Source organism: Littorina saxatilis, linkage group LG3 (genome assembly GCF_037325665.1).
Source record: "Littorina saxatilis isolate snail1 linkage group LG3, US_GU_Lsax_2.0, whole genome shotgun sequence".
Taxonomy (NCBI): Eukaryota; Metazoa; Mollusca; class Gastropoda; order Littorinimorpha; family Littorinidae; genus Littorina; species Littorina saxatilis.
Window position 1 is genome coordinate 3,820,470 of NC_090247.1, and position 19,122 is coordinate 3,839,591.

General features: G+C 42.0%; 1 protein-coding gene across 1 annotated transcript; it reads right to left on the reverse strand.

Annotated features, from left to right (window-relative positions):
- Positions 1-2,245: 2,245 nt before the first annotated feature.
- On the reverse strand, positions 2,246-7,682 carry LOC138961414 (oligodendrocyte transcription factor 3-like). Its single transcript, XM_070333031.1, has 2 exons — positions 7,444-7,682; positions 2,246-6,599 (listed from the first exon to the last, which is right to left on the reverse strand). Exon 2 carries the CDS (start codon positions 6,542-6,544, stop codon positions 5,456-5,458), a length of 1,089 nt encoding a protein of 362 aa, XP_070189132.1. The 5' UTR covers positions 6,545-6,599; positions 7,444-7,682; the 3' UTR covers positions 2,246-5,455.
- Between the last annotated feature and the right edge of the window lie 11,440 nt (positions 7,683-19,122).

Consider the following 19,122-nt stretch of genomic DNA (forward strand, 5'->3'; position numbering starts at 1 on the left):
CTGGCAGTCGTGTCCCCGTAAGTAGGCTACAGACAGACAGATCTAGATCTAGTGTCTCGCACTCTTGCACCGTGTCACCTATGCTTACTGTGTGTGTGTGTATGAGTATGTGTGACGGAGTGATTGAGTTTGTGTTACTGTTTGTCGATTTCTTACGTGAGCCTTGAAGGCTTCGGCTCTTGTTTCTGTAAAGCCAATCTCCTCCTCGACTGCGTATGAATTGTATTTATTTTTTTCTGATTGAGTGATACCTGTGTACGTACGAATGTGTATTTGACGAATATGTGGAGAAACTGACTCAGTCCTGGTTTCTTAATGATAATTTGAAAATTGTGTAACTCCCCTCCCGATACCCCTCCCCGCCCAATTCTCTCTCCGGTTACCCCTCTATTCTGTCGAAATCAGGGAGTTTCTATAACACAATACTCTGACTGACAACATTTTCACGCATTGTTTGTGCGCATTTTGTTGTTGTCCTTGACTTTCTTCATTTATTTGTGTGCTGTTGTTTTTTGCCTGTGTGTGAGTGTGTGTGTGTGTGTGTGTGTGTGTGTGTGTGTGTGTGTGTGTGTGTGTGTGTGCGTGTGTGTGTGTGTGTGTTTGTGTGTGTGTGTGTGTGTTTTTTGCGTTTTTTTGGGGGGGCGCTTTGGGTAAAAGATTGTCCGACTCAAAAACAAATCAAAGCTGATTTTTTTAATTGTTCAGACTGAAAAACATTTAGCAAGCGGGTGTACAGAAGTACAGACTAAAGGGAGACATGTACACTAATACTTGCCGACCAGCAAAAAAGAGCCAATGTAGGCTTACCAAAGGGAGGGAACAATGGAGATGCGGGGTATTGATCCCCCTACCTCTCAGCGAGCACTTTACCATTTGAGCCACAGCCCCTACAATCTAGTGACTTTTTGTTTTAGTTTTGTTTAAAGATACCATCCTTCTGATCTAACTGTTCTCAAAGGTGATGCGTTTCGCATACAAATCACATGCACAGAAACTTGATACTGCTTTGAAAAGTTATCAAAACAAGAAACAAGAAAAAAGAAAAACAACATAAAACAGACAAAAACAAGAAAAACGGACAAAACCACCCCCACCACTATGGCATCAATAACAAAATTAACAGACTATGTTGAATATTCAGTGACTCATACATTGATACATAATGCGTATGTGGTTGTCATGGAGCTTCAATATTGGATAAAAGCAATATAAATATGAATTGTCTTGCATGATTATTTCTTATTATTTTGTCTGTCTGTCTGCCTGCCTGCCTGCCTGCCTGTCTGTCTGTCTGTCTGTCTGTCTGATGTCTGTCTGTCTGTCTGTCTGTCTCTCTCTCTCTCTCTCTCTCTCTCTCTCTCTCTCTCTCTCTCTCTCTCTCTCTCTCTATACCTGAGTCAGCTAAATTTCAAACCGTATCTGACGCATGCTCTTCATGCCTCATCTTTATCATCATCATCATCATTATCATCATCATTATCGTCATCATCATCATCATCGTCATCTTTATTATCACGTTTTCCGACCTCCTTTTGTTGGTTAACTTTTTAACTTTTTAATTTTTAATTTTTTTTTTTTTAAATTATATAATTGTGTGTCTATGCGTCCCAAGGACAGATTGTAAGAAAAGGCGTAGCCTTAAATCTAAATCCTTGTAAAATAAAGTTCAATTCTCTCTCTCTCTCTCTCTCTCTCTCTCTCTCTCTCTCTCTCTCTCTCTCTCTCTCTCTCTCTCTCTCTCTCTCTCTCTCTCTCTCTCTCTCTCTCTCTCTCTCTCTCTCTCTCTCTCTCTCTCTCTCTCTCTCTCTCTCTGGTTGTATTGCCCGTATTGTGATATCTGTATATCACATGTCTGTAAAGAATGATCTTATTCTTATATTACTATTATTGCGTGTGTCTGCGTTTCATCATAAAAAGTTTGTTCCTATGTATTCCCATTTCGATTATAACCATTTTGCTTAGATCAGGACTAGCTGTAAGAAAGGTCCTACGGACCTAATGCTATCTTTCCTGTAATAAAGTTCAAAGTTAAAAAAATAAAAATAAAAATAAAAAAAGTTCTCTCTCTCTCTCTCTCTCTCTCTCTCTCTCTCTCTCTCTCTCTCTCTCTCTCTCTCTCTCTCTCTCTCTCTCTCTCTCTCTCTCTCTCTCTCTCTCTCTCTCTGTCTCTCTCTCTCTCTCTCTCTCCATTTGTCTCTCAACCATTTTTTTTAAGAAAGAAAAGAAAGAACAAAATCGTTAATAATATACACATTCGTTTATTTCAATGTTATTTTACAATCAACAGACAACAATGCAAAATATCTTGCGTGCGCTGCTATAGTCACACTTTCCACGGCAATAGCATCAAGCAGCTGAATTGTATCTGTTCTGTTCTTCTAAAGTGATTGTTTGAGAGAAATACATCCCTCAAATCAAAGGCACAGCTCTTCCCTGACGATCAATAAGGCAAACAAAAATAGGTGAGGTTACGGTAACATAGCCAAAAAAAATAGGGTAGGAAGGTAGGCAATCACTTTTTTTTTAAACTTTTTTTTCTAATGTGTACAAATTAAACCTACTTCACAGGGAAATAAGTGTGCGACTCGGGCGCTTTCGCTTTCATTGCGTTTTCTGCACTCGTTTTCTTGGCTTTTGTGTTTGTTTTTTTACAAATGTAATAAAAAGTTATAGGGTCGGCCCCTAAAAATAGGGTAGGTCGGGTTACCGTAACCACACCTATTTTTTTTTAGGCCTAAACAACGCTTGCTACAATTTCCCATGTCAAACATCTGCTTCTCTGTCAACATTTCAATGCGTGTTTATAAATATCGCTATTACAATTTTGCGTACGTATGAAAATCTAAATTAATAGGGTTAATTTATCTGCTGAAGTGAGTGCACGTGTGAATGTCTTGTTGAAACAGATTTGCGACAGATTTGCATGCAGATGGGTGTTTTAGTTGAGAACAATGTTATAATTGCTTCATATATTTAAATATAATATTAATGTTATAGTTTTTTGTTTGTCTTTATGTTATTTGTACCACCACTGCCATTTCTCCATGTAAGATAATAAAAGTTAATTTGATTTGATTTGATTTGATTAATTTAACGGAAGGGTAAATCAGTAAAAACAACAATACAAACGTGACGGTGGCTACGGTCATGCCTTTTTTTTTAACCCGACATGAGCAGAAACAATAAACCTACGACAAGTAACTGACAGGTTTTATGTGTTCTTTTTTATTTGTATTTGTTGTTCGGCCCAAGTCCCCCCCCCCCCCCCCCCAATACAAAAACAACAACAACAACAAATACACCGAATTAGTGTGTTATTTCGTTTGAATAAATCCAAATTGATAGCGGTTTGCATTTGAGACTTTCTTTAAAACAAACCAAGACCCCAAATAAAAAAAATAAAAAAGAGAAAATGAGACACAGAAGAAATACATAAAAGAAAATTTAAGAGCCAGAATTCGGAAGCAAGGAATTACCCGCAAGAACAAACATCGACATCAGTTATTTTAATTCAGATTTAAAATTCATTCCTTTCTATTTGTGGTTTAATCACCTTGAATATTTTCCTCGCGAGTTTTTGAAGAATAAAATGAATAAATAAAATTAAATAAAAATTAGTGAAAAACGAAAATAGACTAAAATTAAGGGCATACCATAACAAACACACCGGCGAAACAGTGCAATTAGTGGCGTTTTTGTTTTCGTTTTTGATAATTAAAGGAAAGGGTGAAATTATTAAAGAAAGACAGAACGACGGATACAGAAACATGAAGACAGACAGACTAATATCTTTCTTCGATGAAAAAAAAAGAAAAACAACGACAATACAAATTAGACTTAACCAGAGTCGTGTGAAGTAAGCCTATAGAGATCACTTTAGAACTGTGTAAACAAATGTTTGATTGTTTTTTTTTATTTAAAAAAAACCTATGCAGCAAGTCATACTTTTATTTGAATCTTACAAAATACTTACAAATTCACATTTCAATTTTGGTTAATTTGCTTGCAGGAAAAAAAGAGAGAGAGAGAGAGAGAGAGAGAGAGAGAGAGAGAGAGAGAGAGAGAGAGAGAGAGAGAGAGAGAGAGAGAGAGAGAGAAACATAATCTCTGCACTTCTGCGTTTTCTGTGAGTTCCTGTCCCTACAATTAAGGAAATAAAACATTTTATAAAGTAATTCTGTCTTTAACAGTACCTTCATCATAATCACCATACCGAAGTTGGAATGCAGAACTATCTTCAAAATCAAACTAATAGTTTTCTTCTTTTATATGTAACATGTACCTCATTGTATGGCATTTAATCATACGCACACTCACATAATAATAACATCTTAGCATACGTAACAATGCGTTTCTTCTGATTTTCTTTTGACATCAGCAGAACACTGGTTCGCGGGGAGCATGCTTTATAAATGTAGTAGGCATTGGTGACCAACGAAACAAAACCTGCAGGAATTACACATGCCAGATGAGCACGCATAATCATCTAAAGCAATACGAGTATTATCATATATTTTTTCCTAATGCGAGTATTCCTCTAATGCGACTATAAGAAAGGTTGTCAGCTTGATTACAGACTAGTATCTATCACAGCACATACATACTCCATAGATACATTCATTGCTAGATAAGAAAAACACATGAAAGAAAAAAGAATGTTCTCGTTTTCAATGGAGGGAGTGTAGTCATAGTGTGGTTTCAGCATGTAAAACAGCTATGCATACGTAGACGCAAATAGGTGTGTCATAAGAATATCAGTCGTTGTAAATATCCAGGCACTTGGATTGTAGAACCGTTGACTGCATGTACTTGCTGCTCTAATTCCGGTCCGATGAGTCAGTTTTTTTCTCTTTGAATCAAATTTCACAAGCAGTTTACCAAAAGGCTTACTCAGAGAACGGAAAATAAAATATCTTTAATGTTTTGATGCTGCCAGTGTGTTCATTGTTTTTCACATGATGCACAGAGAGCTTCAATTCAGATGTTTCCAATCTTGAAAGATGCTCAACTCGCTTTAAAAGTAGATACTTCTTGCAAGCGATATTTGTGCGTGTTTGATTACATGTATTGTCAACTTGTTGTTCCTCTACCCAATGTCGGAAGTTTGTCTGTCCATATAAAAAGGGAAAATGACCTTCATGGAAGGCGGCTAAAAACTTCATAGTGATTCCCTTGATGCCATAAAGAGGCTTCGCATTTGCATCTGCACATGGTAACAAAGGCACTGATAGAAGAAAGCACAACGTGCCCTTACAAAGACTCATCAAAGTTGTGTCACCCGTTTTACGAGCAGGCGTCGCACCTACGTCAATGGAATATCAACAAAGGCACTGAGAAGCAGAAGCGCAGCGTGATCATGATGTGCACCATCAAAGTCAACTCAACATTCTGTTCCAATATTGTTATGTACATTCAAATGTCTCTGGGGACAAAAATCTGGGGGAAAAAAACAGGTTTAGATTGACTTTTGCAAGGAAGGGCCCGTAATCAGCGGGTAAGGGAAGCGACCAACGTGTCCCACGAAAGGGGAGCGCACTGCAGAGTCCACGAGGCAATGACTACACGCGCATGGTCCTTGCCATCTACCGTAGACCAGGGCTCTGTGGTCGTGCGCCTGATGAGGCAGACCCAAGGGGGAAGGATGAGGATGATGAGGGTGGAGATGAGGTGCTGACTGCGACGACAGCACCGCCAACGCTGTGGATTGCGCGGTCGTCGTCGCTTTCCCCGATGGAGAAGAAGAAGGCGAGAGATCACGAGGTGAGAGTCTGGACACGGGCACAGCAACAGCCGCGGAGTGGAGCGACGACAACGACAACGCTAAAGGCATCTGGACGTTAGGATGAGGCTGGTGAGAAGCCCGATGGGGTGGTGGAGGAGGATGATGAGGAGGGTGAGCTCCTGAAGACACAGACGCCGCCCCAGCTAATGCCGCAGCAGCAGCAGAAGAAGAAGACCCTGGAGAATTGCCAGACCCGAAAAGATGCCCTCCGCTTCCCCTGGCGGACGGAGGAGGGTGGGTCTGGTAGATGTCGCTCACCAGCTTCTTCATTTCCTCCAGCGAGTTGTTGAGCATCAGGATGTAGTTCCTGGCCAGCAGCAGCGTGGCGATCTTGCTCAGCTTCCTGACTGAAGGTCCATGGGCGTAGGGCATCACCTCGCGAAGACCGTCCAGGGCCGAGTTGAGGTCGTGCATGCGTCTCCTCTCCCGGCTGTTGATCTTCAGTCGGAGCACCTGCAGGCCCTGCTCGTCAAAACACTGGTCAGCAAGCCCTGACTTCTTCTTCTTCAGCTTGTTGGCTAAGCCGCTGCTGCTGAGACTTCTGTGTTTCTTCCCTCCTTTACCGATTTCTCCTCCGCTGCAGAGCGAACTTGGCGAGGAAGGAGAAGAGGGTTCTGAAGGGGAGGCGGGAAACCTGGGGTCGGCTGTGTTCATGAGGGCAGCGTGGTACTGGCTGAGGTCACCGTCGTCTTCGCAGTCGGAGTCGAGGTCATCGACGGAGATGAGCTGCTCTGACGAAACGTCGGAATCGTGGTCTGTCATGGTGAGGGTGGATTGGTTTTCGTTTTCTGGTATCCACTACGATCGGGTGGGTAGTCTGTGAAAAGAGGAAGGTGATTGTTTTAAAGCAAACATTGAGAACACCTGTGAAGTAGAATATGAATTCTTGTTTAACTGATCATCTTCAAGGATTTCATTATTAAGCTTAAACGTGTACTGTATCACTCAATACTTTCGATCTGTCTCTGTTTCTCATTTTTACTGTTGAATGTTTTTCTTGATTCTCCCCATGTGCGCGTGTGTATTTTTTTCCAATAATGATTAATACTATGGTGTTCCTTTTCCTTATTCAACAACGCCGTCATGTCATTAATATGACAATTCAAAGTAAAGATAAATCGGAAACAAAATTGAAGGACAGAACGGGAATAAGAAAGAGCGGAAGAGAGAGAGAGAGAGAGAGAGAGAGAGAGAGAGAGAGAGAGAGAGAGAGAGAGAGAGAGCTCAGAACTCAGAACTTTATTACATAAGGATAAAGGTTTTAGGCTTAGCCTAATCTTCCAACCTGTCCTTGGAACATAATTATACAGAGAATAATGCGAACAATAACAAAAGTCGGAGAGAGAAAGAGAGAGGGGGGGGAGAGAGAGAGAGAGAGAGAGAGAAGTAAGGAGAGAGAGAGAGGAGGAGGGAGTGTGATAGAGAGAGCGAGAGAGAGAGGGGGAGCGAACAATGACAAAAGTCGAAGAAAAAAACAAAAATCGAAAATGCATTATGTGATCACATTATATCATACACATTTACGTACATTAACATAAAAATGAAGTCAATGGAAAATTTTGTTCGGACATACCCGTTTGTGAGCAAATTTCTATCAACAATGTTCATAATTATTGTATAACTTTATTTATTATCAACATGAAAAGTGCACGTATACTTACTTTGAGTACACTAGGTTGATCCAAGAAGCCCCAAACACTTTTCCTTCACGATGGAAATCGTCTAAGTACACACAGCCTCCAATATGTATTTTGCAGTGCACACTTCTCTGCTCTTCCACCCGAAAAGTTGGTCACCAAACACAAGCACTGGTGGAGCGAAGGTCGCGCACAGCTATCTTCTCCGTGTCACTTCGCCGTCTGCAAAATCGGCAGACGACAGGAATCAGTTATCCGTTAAAGCGTTGTCATGTCCCTGCCCCCCCCCCCCCCCCCCCTCCCCAGTATCTTTATACGCCCGTCTTCCTCCTTCCTTCCTCTTCCTTCCTCCTCCTCCCAAGAGATTTTCTACTTTTCCTCCCCTCCTTTCTCGACAAGGGTAAACGCAAATCCCCCAGGCGAACACCCATACACAAGAGGGGTTTCGTGGTGGCGCAGAGGGTGTGGGCGTGGCAAGAGCGCGTGCGCGGAAGGTGTCACTCTTGTCCGGGCGACCAATGAGCGTGTGAGAGCGATTAGAGACGGCTTAAGAGCTTGTCGCATCTGCCAGGGTATATGGCGGCGTCGCATGACACCCCTAAACTCCGTACCCCCTCCCACTTCACCCCACCCCCTCCCCTTAACAGTCAGTCCCTTCAGGTAGAATACCCTGCTTCCGCCCCTTTCTTCGCCCCTCTCAATTTCTCAGTTTATGTACATCCTTAAAAAGATACTGTTTATGTATATTTTGAATTATCGTTTTATTCAAATGAATATGTCTATCTTTAGATATTTCCAAGGTCACCCGACACCAACCGCTTTGTTTTGCCCATCTCCTTCATGATCCCTTATTACCTCTTCAACCAGTTTTCTTTTCTCTTGGTTTGAATTGTTTCTGTATATTGTTGTACTGTTGCTAATCGTTGCTCTTGTGGGAAAGAACATGTTACCACGTGCACATCGTTCAGAGACCAGTTTAAAGAAAGAAAATAAAAACGACACATGAATATAAAATTTGTCACAACTGATTTGTTCTCTTCGGCTAATTCATTTGCTTTTAGTTTCTTCCAACGTCCTATATTTGATTTCATAAACGTCTATGGCCTGCGTTTCAATGAGTTTGCCAACAACATATATGCGCAGGGATTAAAACAATACAATAAAATCAAATCTAAAAAGTTTAAAAAATCCGTGTTGTACAGTTTGCACAGACATTACAACGCACATTAATTGTTTCTTTTCGGCAAATTAGAGGTCCCTATGAAAGTGATCTTTTGGAATTAAACCAAAACAAGTGGCAATGACACGTTACATTTCGATCACTCCAATGTTTGCTTGTTTTGTTTTTAAAGTATTATCCGTCTACTCGGCATGTTGACTGTAAGTTCAATAGAATTTTAATAACAGATCAAATCTGCTGAAGTAAAAAATGTTAGAAAGTCTCTGATACGTGCATCATTTAAATTACAAACAAAAGTTGCTTTGGAGCAAAAGGGAGTGAGTTTTAACTGTCATTTCACAAAGAAATAATTATGAGGACCTTCAGTGACTTTACTATGTGAATCAGCCTTACCACAAGTGAATGAGAACAAGTTTGATCCACTTGGTTTAAACAATTTGATTCAGATAAGAAAGCCGCATACAATCAATAAGTAAATGGAGCACAACAAGAAAGGCTTATACACGTGCTCTTAAAAGCAATATGTTATTATATTTGGCGGACGATACGGGGACCTGTAGAAGGGAAAAAGAAGGAGCAAAGATCAACAAGCGAAATACATATGCAAAAGCAACAACATCAAGACAGTATAAGATTAACAACATACAATTTAACACACACACACACACAGTTTGATCCACTTCTGGCCTTACATATATATCCGTGTTACTGGAGACTGACGCTGAATTTTCTCGACATTTCTTCGGTATGGAATTTGAACTATTTTCCTGGCCTCCATTTTACACAAACAAAATTAACAAAGCAATGCAACGACAAAAGGAACAACAATACGCGTAATGTGCTTAAACTGCATGCAGTGATAGGAACGCTCAAGTGTAGGCGGTGTTGTTTGCATCAACTGATACAGAGAGAGAAAAAAACGTTTTCATTCACCAAATTATTGAAATATCCGTGTAACAATCTTCCCCGTGTTCATCGGCCAAATTGTTTTGTTTTTAAGTTTGAAAGGATTCTTTGCATTATTAAAAGTTTCTCGGCTGACCTGCAGGACTATGCCCATGTCTCTCGGATGCCTTTTAAACGATTCACATTAACAACCACAAACATGATCAAAATCACAGCCTGACAAGACGGGATGGCCAGCTTATGGTCATGTGACACCTTCGCACGTGCCGCACGTGTCCTGAAAATAGGACAAGATGGCTGACACGTGTCCACAGCTCATCACGTGACTCAGCGAATAATCCTCGGTCAGCTTTCCCATTTCCGGTGTTGATAACGAGTTAAGTGAGACAAAAGAAAGGCTTCTATCCAATTTCCCTCGGTGTGTGTGTGTGTCTGTGTGTGTGTGTCTGTGTGTAAGTTGTGTTTTGAGAGGGAGAAAATGAGTAGGCTAGTTCTGTTTTTATTGGTTTCGTTTCAGTCTTCTTTTTGTTAATGTGGCAGTGAACTTGACACACTTTTGACAGTGCGGGGATTTGTTAGGGGCCTTTGTGTACACCTACTGTAACTTCCATGATTCCTGAAAAAAACCATACTTTTTCATGAATTGCTTTGTATATTTGTGCATCATATTCGTAGGCTGCCTGTTGCAATATTTTCGTCACATATTTTTCAGAGTATTCTTTGTATTCCCTTTATCTTGTGACTTTTATATTATATTTTCGAAACTGAAATTATTCTACTTAAAACAACTCAGTCTGACCTCAGCTTTCATAAATAGCAAACAAACGAACAAACAAACAAACAGATCCAGAGAAGCACATTCTATATTTTCTCTCGAATACCACTGGTTCTTAACATAAATAGAAATTAACAAATGTCTCAGCTGCAGTAACCACACCTCCCTGGATGCACGTGTGAAAGGTGTCTGGCAAATGTACAGCACCTCCACAGACAGAAAACAAGTAGAGTCGAATTTCATTTTATCCCTGGGCACATCCACACCTGACGGTTTGAATGCGAAAATGTGATGTACTTGTATTCCCCAAACATACTGTGGATTTACGGTACGTGTGTGTGTGTATTTGTATCTGTGTGTGTGTTGTGTGTGTTTCTTTCTGTGTATGTTTATGTGTTTGGTTTTGTGTGTGTGTGTGTGTGTGTGTGTGTATGTGTGTGTGTGTTTTTTTGCGTGCGTGTGTTTTTCCTCTTTTTTTTCTTCTTTTTTTTTCTCCCCTTTTTTCCCTCCCCCCCCCTCTTTATGAGTGTGTATTACTTTTAGTCTGTATGCCTGTGCCCTTGACATCATCCAACCACTTCTCTCCCCTTTCATTCATTTCCGTTCCTAGAGTTCCTTCCCCTTTTTGCGTGTTTCCCCTCCATTTTCTTTCAAACCATGTTCGTTCCGTGTTGCGTCTGCTTTTTGTTGTCTTTTGTGTTCTTTTCCTGATGAAGCTTCCAGAAGCGAAAATTTGTAATCGTCTTGTGTCGTCTTTGTATTGGTGAGTACAGTAATCCTTTGTTTTTTTAACTTTGTTCATCTTACCACAGTCACTTCGTTGTTTAGATTTATAAAATTGATGGCAAGAGCATTCTTCTTGTTCCTCTTCCTTTTTGTGGCAAACAGAAGTACCAAGAATGTTCCATAGAATATCTTTTGAATATTCTGAAACAATTTTGATAAATGTGATTCATCAATTAGTATAATCACCCTCCCCTTTCTTATGTGTTCCTGTTATGCATTTAATTCATTACTTCAGGAAAATCTTCGTTCTTCCAGAGCTGTATTTACACATTACTTGCAAATTCAGAGTTTAAGCCTCCATTACAGGCAGAAATGCGAGCTTCCTTTGACACTAATGAAGAACGCTCTGCCCATCCCCTAAACCTGCTGCCCAGCAGACAGAAACGAGAGACACATCTGAGCCACCGCGACAGATACCCACACTTCATTGACCACTCACACTGGTCAAGGCGTCAAAGGGGGACGCTGGCGGACACTCAGACACAAACCTCATCTGCCTCTCACAGTGACACAAATCCTTCGCCATTCAATGGAGGTCAGCGAGGCAGAGGATCTCTTACTCAATGAGCCGGGGTAATAATTCTTACTTCACCGCACGTCTGGCGTCCATATTTCTTCGTCACGACGGCATAAACACGCTCGGATGTTTCCGTGAATGGGAGCGAAAATTGACGATTGTTGCGGACAGCAATGGTGGAAAGCGTTTCTGATTGTTACCGAAGACTGATGAAGATTTTCCCATTGTAGCTTTTGTCATTTGTCCTGATGGCACGGAGGACTCCCCGACAGTAGAGAGAATGGACGAATGTGAAATAGTGTCTGGTCAAGCAGTGTCACCGTCTTCTCTGGTCCGCTTCGTTGGATATTGGTTGAATCGAATGGAATATCTTTGAAACTCACCAGTAGGATATCGAGTCGCAGATAAGTTGAGGCTCTTCTAGCATACAGTTACGAGTATTTTCTTTCGTAATTTTACAGATATGGGCATGCACATTTTGTAACTATTTTTCGAAATGTAATACACAGTCTTTAATTGACGTTCACTTTCCCTAACCGTAGACAAAGTTGGGCAATCAGTTCTGCCAAATTGACGGCAACGTTTTCGGGGAGTTGAAAAAACGTGTGTGCGTGTTGTCTATTGCTGAAGCCAAAATAGACTACTTTGAGTCGTTCACAAAACAACGAGCGCAGGTTGTACAATGAAAAAAAGGACATACTGGTATTATAGAAAGACGAACAATCAGACTAAAACTATAGAAAGACAAGCAATCTCATGCTGTAACTATAAAATGATGAATAATCAGACTAAACTATAGAAAGACCAACCATCTCTGACCAGAGATGACGTGGGAAATGGAAAAATGCGTTGGAATACACTGAAACACCTGTCTTAGTAGATACACTCTGTTGCATACCAACACAATTCAACTGCATACTGAAGGACGCATCTACTTCAGAATGGTCTTTATATTATTCAGTCGCTAAAGTAAGAAAAAAGTGCACTCCGTTGCCACCCCTTGTATCTTCTATGTATGGATTCTTTAAATAAAGCAAACGGTAAATTTCCAGATAGGAACGCTTTCTTGCAATCTTGTCTTTTGGCACCTGCACGTTTGCAATATTTCTAAAAACAAAAACAAACAAAAAACCAGCTACAATTAAGCATCACATTTTTCACAAAAAGAAGACGAATATACAAGCCCTACATAAAAAGTGCAAATAAAAAGATACATTCAAGACGAACCTTCTTATCTGAAGTGGAACAGAATGGGCCACCAAGAGTTGTATTTGCGAACTGACGCGAAGGATAGGCGGGAGAGAAATATGGAGAGAAATCTAAGCACTACTCAACCGCACAATACGTGTGAATGACAACATTTAGCGAGGACAAGATTGCACGCAAGACGATGAGGCTCGAGAAGACAGTCGCTCCACACAAACGTGTCATACGCTGCTGGTTAAACACAACAGGTTAAACGGTTTTCGCATCCGGTATAATGAAGCCGGGGCAGGCGCGCTGCTATAGGTGTTTTGAAAAATGTTTTACAACTTGAGAAAAGTAAACAAACATATGGCAGCACGGTGGGGAGCAAACAGGCGGCCACACTCCGAAGACAAAGGACACAAAGCACAACCTTTGTCGCCCTGAAAGGTGTCATATGCGTATAACAAACTCGCCCTTGTAGGAGTTTGGATACCACTCAGATCTTAATCGGCAAACACGCGAGAGGCAGAGGACAGTAAGAAAGGAGCAGAAGAAGAGAGAAAAATTTGAAAACGCGGGGTGTAGACGGTTATTTTCATTCAAAAAACCCATCGGTCTCAGTATGTGCACGGCGATAAAAAGCAAAGCCGTGTACTCTTCAATCATCCCTCTCACTCCCAATCGCCGGATCCTTAGTGGCTCTCGAGGGAACGAAGGATGTCGCGGAGGACAACGGACGTTCCACAAGGACGCAGTGAACAACCCGAGGACAGGGGTCCTACGCACGCAGATCTTTCTAGCTGAAGAGGTTTGTCTAGGCAAGTGAGAGAATCGCCGGTGCATATCATTTGTAAGTTTTCACGATGGTTTGTTTGCTTGTCCGAATGCTGTTTTGTTGTTCCGAGCGGGTCCTTGTGGCCGTCCAAGTACAGCATCTGGCTGGCTGCGTGCACTAACATTTTCTAAGGCAAGGGGTACTTGTCATTATGGACGATTCTGGTGGAAATGCTGGGATGTGCTTGTTTAACAGGGCTGATATATTTTCGAACCTCTCCTGTTGGTTAAAGCTGGGCAGGTAAGTAGTTTGAACGAACCTTGAAGCGCCATTCACAACATTTTGGAAAGGGAACATTTCACACAGACGCACGCACGTACGCACACATACAGGCACTCACGCACGCACACACACACACACACGCTCGCATACATACACACACAGGCCCGGCACGCACACACACACACACACACACACACACACACACACACACACACACACTCGCGCGCGCTCGCGCACACACTTGCTCATTCACAGATCTGCTAAATGTGGGAAAACCTTTACAAACAAAAGGTTGGTTGTTGGTTGGGTTTTAATGTCCCTTCAAACGAAAGGGTTTTTTATGCTGTTATTTGCTCCATAAATGAAATGTTCTGCTTTATTTCCACGATACTAGTCAGTGTCACGATACTAGTCAGTGTCACGATACTAGTCAGTGTCACGATACTAGTCAGTGTCACGATACTAGTCAGTGTCACGATACCAGTCAGTGTCACGATACCAGTCAGTGTCACGATACTAGTCAGTGTCACGATACTAGTCAGTGTCACGATACCAGTCAGTGTCACGATACCAGTCAGTGTCACGATACTAGTCAGTGTCACGATACTAGTCTGTGCATGTCACGATACTAGTCAGTGTCACGATACTAGTCAGTGTCACGATATTAGTCAGTGTCACGATACCAGTCAGTGTCACGATACCAGTCGGTGTCACGTGCATCTTTGACGACACCATTCACACACGTGCTAAATCGTGTTCGTATCTCTGAAGCCCCCTCCCCTTCCACAAACTAGCATTTAGAGAAGGGAGAATAAGAAAAGGAAAAAAAGAACGATGAGGAAAGAAGACTAACAAGAAGAAACGGGTCCGTATAACATAAGATCGAAAGAAAGAAGATTTTACTACGAAAGATCGATTGACAAAAGATATAATTGACAGAAGATTGACGCGACAAAAGATCAAACGACAGAAGATCGAAAGAACAGAAGATAGACGCGACAAAAGATCGAACGACAGAAGATCGAACGGACAGCAGATCGAAAGGACAGAAGATAGACGCGACAAAAGATCGAAGGACAGAAGATCGAAAGGACAGAAAATAGACGCGACAAAAGATCGAAGGACAGAAGATCGAAAGGACAGAAGATAGACGCGAAAAAAGATCGAACGAAAGAAGATCGAACGAAAAAAGATCGTACGGACAGCAGATCGACGCAACAGATGATCGACACGACAAAAGATCGAACGAAAGAAGATCGAACGAAAAAAGATCGTACGGACAGCAGATCGACGCAACAGATGATCGACACGACAAAAGATCGAACGAAAGAAGATCGAACGAAAAAAGATCGTACGGACAGCAGATCGACGCAACAGATGATCGACACGACAAAAGATCGAACGAAAGAAGATCGAACGAAAGAAGATCGTACGGACAGCAGATCGACGCAACAGATGATCGACACGACAAAAGATCGAACGAAAGAAGATCGAACGAAAAAAGATCGTACGGACAGCAGATCGACGCAACAGATGATCGACACGACAGAAGATCGAACGACAGAGACACAGGCAGACAGGCAGAAAGAAAGAAAGGGAGAGGTAAGAGAAAAGACGAGACTCTACCCCTGAGACTCCCGATACTCTCTATAGTCTAGCATCTACCATCATCCCTCATCCGTTTTTTAATAGAAAACAAAACTGGGAGGCTGAACGGGGGAAAAAGAAAGCTGCACGAATCCTCGTACATTATTCCATGAGATTCGGGAGACAATTTACTGATACTGAGAAGGATCAAATGAACCAGCTTCCCCATGTATCAACCCAGCGTTGATGGAAACAAAAACAGAACAAAATGGAGGGAGGGGGAAAAGGCGTTAGGAAGTGAAGAAAAGCGACAAAAAAGACACGGAAGAAAACAGGCTTTATTAAACCGACGAAGGATCTGGAACGGACACCAAAAGAAAGGAAGGAGGGGTGTAGAAAGTGTGAAAAAGATCGTGTCCGGAGGATACACGACAAAACTAACGACAATGACCAGGGGGAGGGGGAAAAAGAATCAAGTTTGTTATACAAGTTGGAGGCTGTGGAAGTCAGGCTATTCATGGTCCCGCCCCGTCTCATACGTATCAATTTTGCCCTCCACAAAGCCACCCAAATTAAAATCCCCAACTGGATCTGTTTTCCTGTACGCCAACCATCCCCCTTCCCGGCTGAGCGACGGAGGCAAGGTGTTCTCTCTCGCCGCTGGATCACAGGCACTAGACACGGACTTAAACAGAAATACAACAACCACACTAACGACGCCATGGACGACAAAAATACAATCTCGATAAAGAAAAGTTATGAATTGTTGCTATTGTCCATACTACACGCATTTACCGACTGCATATTCTACTTAATTGAGTTAACATACCAGTAAAGGTCACAAACACACACACACACACACACACACACACACACACACACACACACACACACACACACACACACACACACACACACACATACATACAGTATTCAATACAAAGATCCAGCGTCGACCTTCCAGGGAATCTAGATCGATTTGAAAGTTGACTTTAGCAAGTACGTGCGCTCAGTGGGAATGAACAATATAAACGACCTACATTTTGAAAAGTTCATGAAAATGAAACTGATGAAATTGGGATCGAGTGGACAGTTTTGGAGTGGACCAAAACAATGAAAGCAGTGGAGTAAAACCTCTACATTTTTAAAGGATTCGTCAAGATGGTCTTCGCCCAGCAATAACAGTGCGGCAAAGTTTTTAAAAGCTGTTTTTTGTATTTGTTTGCTTTGTTTGTGTTTTTGACCCCCAAAATCAGTATTATCTAACCTAGCAAAACATTATCAAAGCTCACTGCATGACCAAGAGGTACAATCTACACATTTCCTAAAACGCTAAGCATCGGAAAAAGACAACTCCTTTATAGCTTTAATGACGGGCGCAATGGCCAAGTGGAGAAGACGCCGGCCTCCCAAGCGGAAGGTCATGGGTTTGAATCTCACCCGCTCTTGGTGGGGTAAGAGTGGACATTTTTCCGATCTCCCAGGTCAACTAATGTGCCGATCTGATAGTGCCTTACCCCTCTTTAAATGTACACGCAAGCACAAGACCAAGTGAGCACGGTAAAGAGCCTGTAATCCATGTCAGAGTTTGGTGGGTTATAGAAACACAAAAATACCAAGCACACATCCCCCGAAAGCGGCGTATGGCTGCCTTAATGGCGGAGTAAAACCTGGCATACACGTAAAAGCCACTGTTATTTTTTTCACTAGGATTGCTTAAAATAGGCACCATGTTCGAGTTAGAAATCTGAAATGCCATATATTCTTTATGCCATGATAAACATTGAATAAAATCTTGTTTAAACCAAAAGCCAGGGGAGTTTCAGCCCATAATTGAAAAGAAGCTTAACATTCGTGTGCCTCTAGTGCAGCAACAGCAACCTCCGTGGAACAAAAACGCGAGATGCTCCTTGTTCCGAGGGGGACAGAGGGCGGGGTTGCAGACGCTAACAAGACGGAGAACCGTTGATCAAACATGGGGGCTTCGATAAAACATCTTTTGTGCCCCCTGTCTACTTCACATCCCCGCCTCCCTTCATCATATCGTCTTCGCCTCTTTTGCTGCATTGAAGCAGAGCCTGTATGGTAACTGAACTGGCGGGTGTGCGTGTGTGTGTGTGTGTGTGTGTGTGCGTGTGTGTGTGTGTGTGTGTGTGTGTGTGTGTGTGTGTGAAAGGGGCAGCCATGCATTGTGGAAAGGTTGGTTGGATGTTGGTTTTTTAACGTCCCGTCAACCTATTTGGTTATGCGAGACCGATTCAATGTTGTCTCATTTCTCAATAATTTACATGGTGATCTTCGTGTTTGAAAGCATTTTTTATTTAGTTTTTTTTACAGTAAAGTGAAGAAGGTTCTAAAAAGTTCATGGCTTTTCACATTTCTTACTTCCAATTTTGTTACTTAAAGCAAAGAAGTTTACAGTTACCGTAAAATCCCTAGCAAACGCCCAGTATCTAGCAAACGCCCACCCCCCACTTTTGTTCAAAAGTTGTGCAGAGGGGTCAAAATGTTTTTTAATGTTGCCTCCTTTATCTACGATTTGTGCACACTATTCGATGGTTCGCCTTTTTTTCGGGGGGTGGGGAAGGGGGGTGGGGGGTGAGGATAACATTACGTCATGTCTTTACGTGACGTCGTTCAGTGACGTCTTTTCTTGAGTGACTTTGAAGGACTACCATGAGCCCACGATAATCAACCCTACCTGACGCGTGTTTCTTTCAGGCGAGATATTCTTTCCGCTAGCCGCTCGCGGGGCTAGGAGGCAAGAGTGTGTATAAACAGTTCGATGGCTAGCTACGTAAGAATTAAACACCGTTGGTTTATACCGAAACGGTCGTCTGCACTGGTCGGTAAACAGCCAACCGCAGGGTGGCCGCCCTGTTTTCTCGCCAAGCGAGCAAGCCCAAAGCTACCTAGCGTTCGAGGCAAGAATCCTAGCGTCCCTCGCGGCGAGCGTTGCCCAAGAAACAGTACTTCCTCGCCCCATTCACCAATCTCGCCTATACGAAACGGGGGACAGATCTCCAAACAAGAGAACAAAATGTGTTTGTGAGAATTAGAAGAATAAAGGTCACTTGTGTTCTTTTTTTTCTATCACAGAACGTTGATCTGTAGCTGTGTACACAAACGGTGTGTTTATTTTTCATTAAGATTGCATAAATCACATGGTTGTATCACCTTTATTTCGTGAAAATGTGATGACACTTTATCTTGCAAAGGGGTGTATACCTAGCAAACGCCCACCCCCTACTTTTACCAAAACATCTGTGCGGAGGAGGGGTGGGTGTTTGCTAGGGATTTTACGGTAATTTCGCGGGTCTCTTTCTGCAAACGAGCCTTCACTGTGGCACACTTTTGACAACACAGTCCGAATGGCGTGGGACATATACGACCCATACTTTTTAAAGAAGGATTCAACGTAAAAAGTATGGGTTTTGCAAACCATCCGAATAATAATAATAATTGTCAGTAAGTACCGGTGTCACATGACTGATGCTAATGGCGATGCGCTAAAACTGTTAGCGCACTCTTGGAGTGCGCTAACTTTTCCACAAAGCGTATTCTTCCGCCCATTGCCTAAGCGAGACTGTACTCTCATCTTCAGAATTAATTAATGACATGTAGCTTATATTCTCCACAATACCAATGACCATACATTTCCTGCTTCTCAATTAAAGCAGAAGTGGGTTTTTTTTTCTGACAGATTG

Bases quoted from the DNA above. Each gene is read 5' to 3' on its own strand.
- LOC138961414 (XM_070333031.1), bottom strand. From the start codon at position 6,544: ATGACAGACCACGATTCCGACGTTTCGTCAGAGCAGCTCATCTCCGTC.